The sequence below is a fragment of the Chrysochloris asiatica genome, unplaced genomic scaffold (genome assembly GCF_000296735.1).
Source record: "Chrysochloris asiatica unplaced genomic scaffold, ChrAsi1.0 scaffold00100, whole genome shotgun sequence".
In the NCBI taxonomy this organism is placed as follows: Eukaryota; Metazoa; Chordata; class Mammalia; order Afrosoricida; family Chrysochloridae; genus Chrysochloris; species Chrysochloris asiatica.
In genome coordinates, this window is record NW_006408618.1 from 1,058,610 (window position 1) to 1,067,675 (window position 9,066).

At 37.0% G+C, this 9,066-nt stretch overlaps 1 protein-coding gene across 4 annotated transcripts in view; it reads left to right on the forward strand.

Moving 5' to 3' along the window:
- DNM3 (dynamin 3) overlaps positions 1–9,066 on the forward strand; it is a 1,007,215-nt gene that overhangs the window by 825,071 nt on the left and 173,078 nt on the right. The window contains exon 17 of one of the 4 annotated variants that reach the window (XM_006867044.1): positions 1,361–1,372. The exons of the other annotated variants lie outside the window; for them this stretch is intronic. Coding sequence (XP_006867106.1) covers positions 1,361–1,372 — 12 coding nt within the window. The remainder of the gene's footprint in view (positions 1–1,360; positions 1,373–9,066) is intronic. 4 annotated transcript variants of the gene reach the window in all.

Below are 9,066 nucleotides of genomic sequence, written 5' to 3' on the forward strand. Positions count from 1 at the left end.
CAGTGGGAATCTTTATTGCCTCTTGAAAAGTTGGCATATTCTTTCGAATCGGCTCTGTTTCCCTTCATTCATTCTTGTACTATTATTCATGTCTCAGATAAGCTGCTGGTGTGAGTGGTTTTCTGTTATGGCAGCTCACAGTGCCAAGAAGCTTCTCTACACATTTATATTTTCTTTACTAGATATGATGGCTGTGACAATCTCTGGATTAGGCTTTTCCAGTCATCAGTTGTCATTGCTTTTTGAAAAAATACACTTTCCTGGGATCATTGCCTCACTGCTTTCCAGAAAATGTCTGTATGTGTATTATATATAGACACACATCCTAATCTCAAAACTAAATGCCGGCCTCCAACCTGGCCTGTAACTCCACACTGTTCTCAGCCTCCTTCACAGATGCATATACTTTAGCAACAGCTCCACGTCTCAGTGAGAAAATTCCTCCAGGGCCCCTTGTGAGAAGAGTTCAGATCTGTTCTCTGCCCACATCCCATCCCATCTCCCCCCACAGGGTCTGACCTCGAAAGGACTTGGACTGCCCTGGGAGTAATGAATCACTGTCTTATTTTTTAAAGCCATATGCGAGTTAAATTGTTTGATATAAATCACACTTCTGCAGCTCAAGTTGAAACAGGAGAGTCATTTGCCCTCCGACAGCCGCTGTGCTCTGTGTCTCGATCCAGTGTTGCTTTTAGAAAAGACTACATTTTTGTGACTAACCTTTCCAGACTCATTTTCTTGAATGTGGACCAGTATTTATGTTGGCAGCTTCCCCACTATACAGTCTCTCCTTCCCATGCCAGCCCAAGACAAAACTCATAATTTACAAAATAAAGGAATGGTGCAGATGGGGGTTGTAACTTGGTCTGCTTAAGCTGTCTCCCCAGAACCACCCACTCCTTTCCTTTGCTCCCTTTTCCTTTTCTTTTTTTTCCCACCTTCTTTGAAACCAAGGATGCAGTGTTTGTTTGAAAATGCACTGGCTGATGAAATTTTCCACCACTTGGCATGTTGGAGGAGGAACTGTCAGGAAAGGGCAAGCAGACATAGTAAATGCTTTGCCTTTCATGCTAACAGTTCACTTATTACCAGTTCAAACCTATTCTTTTTGGCCAGGTTCCCATTCCCCAAATATTCTGAGTAGGAAAAAGGGGGAGAAATATCTGTTATAATTTTCTACTATTATAAATGTAGAGTTTTCTTTAACATAGTAGAATCTTGAATTGTCTAAGGTCTGGGTACTGTATATATGTGTATGAGATATGGTTTTGCTCTCGTGAGAAAAATCCTCATAGTTCAAATATAAATTTATATTTAATATGTTTCTTTTTTTTTTTTTTCCTTGCGACTGCATGCACAGGGAAACAACAAAGTAAGTTGTTGATTCAGTTGCAGCTTTTCTGTATCCCAGCCTCACCCTTTCCCGCATGTGTCTTCACAAGAGTGTACCTATGCACGTTGAAATGATCATGGTCTGTTGTAGTGCACAGATGACTGGGGTGTGAAAATGCAGGGGAAATGTGTGTTTGTACTTCCATAATGGCTATTCTGTTGTGACCTTTTGAAAGGGAAACACACTGTGTTCAGGGTCAGGGCAATTCAAAGAAGTTGATAATACGAGGGGAGAGACTGACACTGAGAGCAAAGATTATGACAATTTAATAATCTTTTGTGGAAAGCGTTGCAAGAATCACATGCCATTCTGTGCGGCTGTAGTTTCTGACCAAAATCAATGCTCTCATGTTAATGTGCAGTTATAAAAATCCCAGACCGGAGTCTTAAATAGAAGGAAGGATGGCTGGCTTTGTTGGTGAAACTGAACTAGATCAGTGCTCTGTCTTTGAGGTGCCTTAAAATGGATGGAGGAGGGTGGGGTCAACATCTGACTTGGCTTCTGTGCCCTTGATGTTTTCCAGCTGGATTGAAGTAGGAGGGTGTGGGGGAAGGACAAGGAGACAGAAATGTGTATGATAGCTTTGTGAAACTAGGCAACACATGCAAATATTGGAAATTGTTTTAATATTGTTACATTCGATAAACAAGCAATTTAGTACTTCCTGAGTTTGCTGGCTTGTTTAAATTTCAATTCAATTTTTATAACAGAATGAAACTATAAATCATATATACTAATTAATGAAATTGAAGGAGATGGTCTTAAGTTTGGTAGAAATCTTTGTGATTTTTGTTTTTACGTTTTCGTGGAGAAACTGTTGTGCTTCGTCCTACAAGGTGGCCCACTTAAAATGGGCTTTTTTTTAATACAATAAGATTTTTGAAAAATCTGGTATATATGGGTAGAACTGCATATTTAAACCAGCTGGAATTCATCAAAATTGCTATTCATAAGCCATACGTATAAAATGTAAAACAAATGTGGAAAATCTTTTGCAGTTTAATTTCATGGAATGTAGTATTATGGAATAAGTTGGCATCAATGGTTGGTTGGTATTGAAAATGTGTCACTTTATAAATTTATATTTTGATAAGTAAGAATATTTAATAAAGTTAAAATAATATAAGAAACTACACATTTGTGCAAGAAGCAAAGCGGTGAGCTCAGCCCAGTTATAATTTACTTTTTTAAAACATTAGGTAACTAAAAATAAAAATAGATGGTAACTTAAATAATTGATTAAAGATTTCTTCTTTGTAAAGTAAAGGATGGTATTTCCAACTAACACTACCTCCCTTGGAAAAACACCATTTGGGCAAATTAGAGAAATTTAGTTCTTGCACCACACCATGCATTTCAGTTCTTGAATAGTAAGTATAGTTACTTACTATTCTCTTCCATTGCATTGAGTTGCCTGGAATGTCTTGTGCTGCTGCTCTTGTTTGCTTTTGAAGAGCTCTGGGTTAATTATAAGTGCACTAATAAGAGAGTTAGTGCTTGCAGAAGATCAGGCAGCCAGCTGCTGACATTCTGGGGAGGTGCTAACCCTTAGGCCACTCAAGAAGCATTTGTAGCTTGTGTATTTCACTAGTGATTCACTGATGACTTAGAAGCATTTGTAAAATTCCCAAAAGAAGTCTTTTCTCCATAGTAGTAGTCATCCATTTATTGTATCTTGCTTGCTCTGTTGAGTAATAAAATGTTCAGTTTTAGCAGCATTTGCTTATTTTCAAATAATTACAATACAGTGAACAATGAAACGCAAACATTCTAAACTGTTGCTTATGAAGGGCACATGCTGAAGGCCCTCCAGGATCTCAGAGAACCTACATTCACTACCTGTACTGGGAACGCTGGTACATTTTGCTTTGGGGGATTTTAGGGCAGCAGGTAAAGTTGGAGTGTTGACTGAAGGGTCCTGTAGACGCAAGCACTTACTGCTTTGTTTTTTTTTAATCAAAGAGTGGCTACTTTGGAGATGCTGATATTGATTATACCTGAGTTTTGACTGTTATGTTATCAATATGTGAAAAGGCTGTGCAAAAAATATCTTTGTACTGACCATGGATTATGGCACAAAAGAGCCTCTTCAAATCACAAACAGCACATCTGCATGCTATTTTCCTTTAACTTAGGATTTCAGAGAAAATGGAAAACATTGAAAAATCTGCACTGTCTCCAGTGTATAGATCTGGAGTCTTCAGAAGGAGACTGTGAGATTCTTTTTTCTCTCTCATGCTGGAATGCTTGTTCTTAGTGGTCCCCAAGGAAACATACCTGACTTGTTGCCTGCCATATATATGAGCCAGCTATAAAAGGTGACTCATTTTATTCTTGCAAAGGCTAATTGTTTATTTAGCGAACGGCATTTTATTGTTATGTTATTAACCAAATTCAAAGAAAATGAACCCTGCGTAGGTAATGTGTCGAGATGATCAGGATATAATGAATTCATCTTCCCACATATATTGTAATTATAATATGCACACAAACACACATCCTGTGCTGTGTTGTTTATTATTATTTATCAATGACAGCTAAATTGATCTACTTCATTTTTCTTTAGATTATGCTTATAGCTTGGGAGCTAATCCTTTATCGAAACTCCAGGAAAACAAACTTTTGCAATAGATGCAAAATTAAATTTACATATCGAATACATGATGGAACGAAACACCAAGGTTGACATTTCTCTTTTGTATTTTGTCATTTCTTCTTAAGAAACAATTTTTTTTCTTTTGTGGGGAGATCACAATTGCTCTGAAAAAATTTCCTTCCATTTCCCTTTGATAATGTTTTTTGTTTTTGTTTTTCATTTGGCATAGTTGCTTAGGTAGAGTCTGTCTCATCCCAAGATGGGTTTCCCCAGACCACAGAAACTATCAGTGTTTTCATGAAAACAAAACAAAACAAACAAAAAAACAGAATCAAGGACAACCCAACTCATTGGAGTATACGAATTAATATATATAGCATTCGAGAAATGAAGCTTGTTTGGGTTTCCATTTTTGGGGTTTGTCTTTTGAACCCAAATGTAAATCTGAATGATACTTTCAAACCTGAGACTTTCGGGTAAAAAACTAATCTCCATGTTTTTCCCTAGAAAGAAGCCATTTTATTTCCTTGTTTTATTGGATGCCCTCTATTGGTGTGTTCTTGCTTGGAGTGTGTTGATTGGAATGCAAAGGTTGGAAACAAAGAGGAAAGATTAGTCACTGGAATATATGGCCTTGGAGATAAAAATGATGGTGGAGATCACATGATAAAATTTTTCAAGACCAGTGACTTATTCACATGGACCTCACCAGATTTAATACAGAAATCAAATTGACTACATTTGCGGAAAGAGACAATGGAAAAGTTCCATATTGTCAGCCAAAACAAGGCTGGGGCAGACTAGGGAACCAGACCATCAATTGCTCATATGCAAATTCAGTCTGAAGCTAAAGAAAGTTAAAACAAGTCTACGAGATCTAGCACTGAACAACAGCGAGAGCTAAAATATGACCTTGAACATATCCCACCTTAATTTAGAGAGAATCTCAAGAATAGATTTGATGTATTAGGCCTTAATTATGAAACCCCAGAGAGTTGTGGGATGACATCAAGACCATCACACAGGAAGAAAGAAGTCATTAAGAAGACAATAAAGAAGGAAAGGACAAAGACAGATGTCAGATGATACTCAAACTTGCTCTCCAGTGTAGAGATGCTAAGGCATATGGAAGAAATGAGGAAATAAAAGACTTGGACAGAAAATTTCAAAGGACAACTCAAGAGAACAGAGTCAAGTATTATAATGAAATGTGCAAAAACCTGGAGTTAGAAAGTCTAAAGTAAAGAGCACAACTCAGCGTTTCTCAGCCTGAAAGAATTGGAAAAAAAAAAATTCAAGCCTCAACTTGCAGTGCTGAAGAGTTCTGTGGGCAAAATATTGACTGATGCCTAAAGCATCAAAAGAAGATGGAAGGAATACACCTTTACCTAAAAGAAATTGTTTGTGTTCAACCATTTCAATAGGTAGCATATGATCAAGAGCCAGTGGTACTAAAGAAGTCCAACCTGCATTAAAGGCATTGACAAACAACAAGGCTCCAGAAACTGATAGAATACAAATTGAAATCTTTCAGTAAACTGAGGCAGCACTGGAGGCACTCACTCCTCTATGCCAAGAAATTTGGAAGACAGCTACCTGGCCAACTGACTTGAAGAGATCCATATTTGTGCCCATTCCAAAAAGAGGTCACCCAACAGAATGCGGAATCCATGGCACAATGTCAGTAATATCACATACGTGTAAAATTTTGCTAAAGATAATTGAAAGTTGACTACAACAGCACATCGACAGGGAATTGCCAGAGGCTCAAGCCAGATTCAAATGAGGATGTGGAACAAGGGATATTATCATTGACATCAGATGGATCTTGACTAAACGTAGAGAATACCAGATACCAGATAGATGCTTGCCTGTGCTTTATTGACTATGGAAAGGCTTTCAACTGTATAGATCCTGACAAGTTATGGATAACCTATTGAAGAATTGGCAGAACACTTAATTGTATTCCTGAGGAACCTGTACATAGACCAAGGGGCAGTCATTCCAAAAGAAAAAGAGCCTATAGAATAGTGTAGAATCAGGAGAGATGTGTGCCAGGGTTGTATTCTTTCACCATACTTATTCAATCTGTATGCTGAGCAAATAATCTGAGAAACTGAATTACATAAAGAATAATGTGACATCAGGATTGGACACAATAATCTGTGATAAGAAGATGATACAGCTTGCTGAAAGCCAAGAGAAAATACTTACTGATGAAAAAAAAACAAAAACAAAACTAGCCTTCAGTATAATTTGCACCTCAATGTAAAGAAAACAAAAATCCTTAGCACTGGACCAAGAAATAACATCATGATAAATGGAGAAAAAATTGAAGTTGTCAAAGACTTCATTTTGCTTGGATCCACTGTCAACACTCATGGAAGCAGCAGTCAAGAAATCAAATGACATATAGTATTAGGCAAATCTGCTGCACAAGACCTCTTCAAAGTGATCAAGAGCAAAGATGTCAATTTGAGGACTATGGTGTGCCGTGGCATGATATTTTTAGTAGCGTCATATGCATGTGAGAGTTGAACAATGAATAAGAAAGACCATAGAAGTATTGATGCATTTGTGTTATGGTGCTGGAGAAGAATATTAGAAGTACCATGGACTGCCAGAAGACCAAATAAATCTATATTGGAAGAAGTACACACAGAATGCTCCTTAGAAACCAGGATGGCAAGACTTCATCTCTCATACTTCAGTCATATTATCAGGAAAAACCAGTCCCTAGAGAAGGAAATTACGAACCAGTCCCTAGAAGGAAGGTAAAGTGGAGGGACAGCGGAAAAGAGGAAGATGCCCAACGAGATGCATTGGCTCAGTGGCAACAGCGATGGGCTCAAGCATAACAACCATTGAGAGAATGTCAAAGGACCTGACAATTTTTCGTTCAGTTGTGAATGGTGTAGCCATGAGTTAACGCCGACTCAACAGCATCTAACAACAACAGAAACAACTAAGAGGCATGACAACTAAGAGCAGTGACTGATTGGATCTTGGGCCAAGTGAAAATGAGCTGTATAAGATATTGGGACAACTAACAAAAGCTGAGTGTGAGTTGTAGGTTAGATAATAATATTGTATCAGTATTAACTTTCCTAAATTGGGTGCTTATACTGCTGATATGTTCTTAGAAAGTATACAGTGAAATAGAAACAGATAAAGGAGCATAATGTCTGCAACTTACTCTCAATGATTTAGAAAAAGAATGTGTCTCCTTACATATATATGCAATTGCTTATTATACATATATATTGTTGTTGTTGATAGGTGTCAATGAGCTGGCTCATATTCATAGTAGCCCTAGGTACAACAGAACAGAGCATTTCCTTGTCCTGGTCCTTCATCACAACCATTGCTGTATTTGAGCCAACTTTTGCTGTCACTGTGTAAGCCCGTCTCACTGATGGTCTTCCTATTTTTCGCTCTACTTTACCAAGCAAAATGTCCTTCTCCAGGCACGAAGTCTACCATCCTCAGATCAAAGGAACATTCCAGCTCTACTTCTTCTGAGAATACATATATATTACATGTTATTGTTAAATTGTTAAGGGCCTTCGACTCGGTTCCGACACATAACGACCCTGTATAGAGTTTCTGAGGAGCGACTGGTGAGCTTGAACCTCTCACCTTGTGGTTCAAACCGACTTTGCAGTTCAGCACATTAACCCACAGCACCACACCAGGACTCCAATATATTACATATAACACATATATTACATATGTATGATGAAAGAGCAAATTATAGAGTAAATAAGATAAAATGTTAATATGTAATGAATTTAGTAAAACATGTACTGAAAAAGTATGTGTATGTATAACTGGTATGGTGCTGTAGGATCAACATTTACTGTGAACTGCAAGGTTGGTGGTTCAAACCATCCAGTCGCTCTTCTGAAACCCTATACAAGGTCTCTGTAAATCAGAACCAACTCATTGACACATAACAATAGCAACAATGTATGTATGTATATTAATGGCATTGAAGATGCTTAACATATGTTAAATTCATGTTAATTTGTTATGTCTTCTTAAACTAGTCTGTCATCTTGTAATTTACTATTTATGGTCCCATGGTATTAAATATATAAAGGCACTGAAAATCCATCCTTACAGCTTAGAATTACTCTATTGATGATGTGTGTGAGACTTGTTAGATGAAGGAAGTAGAGAATGCACTATCATGGTGTATGCTTCCTCTGTAATATTTAAAATGCTAGATTGAGAGTCAGAAAATTCTAAGCAAGTTAGGTGCAGTCAGCTCATTTAGGGTTATTTTCTTTGAATAATGTATATGCTTTCTCTGATTTCTATACAAAGGTTTTGGCAAATGTGCTTCTCTGGGATTTAAGAAGTTCCCATCTGGTTCACTAACTCAATAAGGATATCATTAAAGTTAAAAGAAAGATTGAAAACTCACTCATCTCTTTTTAACCTCAAAGTATTATTTTTTAGTTCCATGTGCATATAAAAATGAATTGTCTATCTCAATCATCGTAACACCAATAAACCTTTGGGTCTTTTTGGCAAACAAGCCTTAAAAGAGCATTGGTAATGCCTACTTTTTGAACCCTTGACTTTAATCTTAACCAGTCAGAGGAAGAGACAATTCAATTGGGGATAGACAACTCTGAGAAAGGAGTTGGAATGTATATTATGTTCCTAAATTCACTACTCTTGCCAAATATGCAGTACAGGAAGCAAGAATTGATTTGCACTCAGAAATCTCATAGTGGTTGATAATAAAGGCCCTTTTGAAGAGTACTTGGGGATTGTTTCTATTTTTTATTTCTTCTGTTCTGTTTATTTAAAAAAAGTGACTTCTCTCTTGTTTATAAAATAATGTTTAAGACAGACATCATAACTGTTTTGACATGCTTTCTCATAGGCAGTTTTTCATATGCTTCATATTTTTAATGGAATTGGTTTAACACCTCCAAAAAAAAAATCTTTATCTTTTTAAAACATTTTTCATCAAGTATTATTTTAGAAATTTTACCATGGTTTGTTCTTGTTAAATGCCATTGAGTTGATTCCGACTCTTAGCGACCCTGTATAGGGTTTCTGA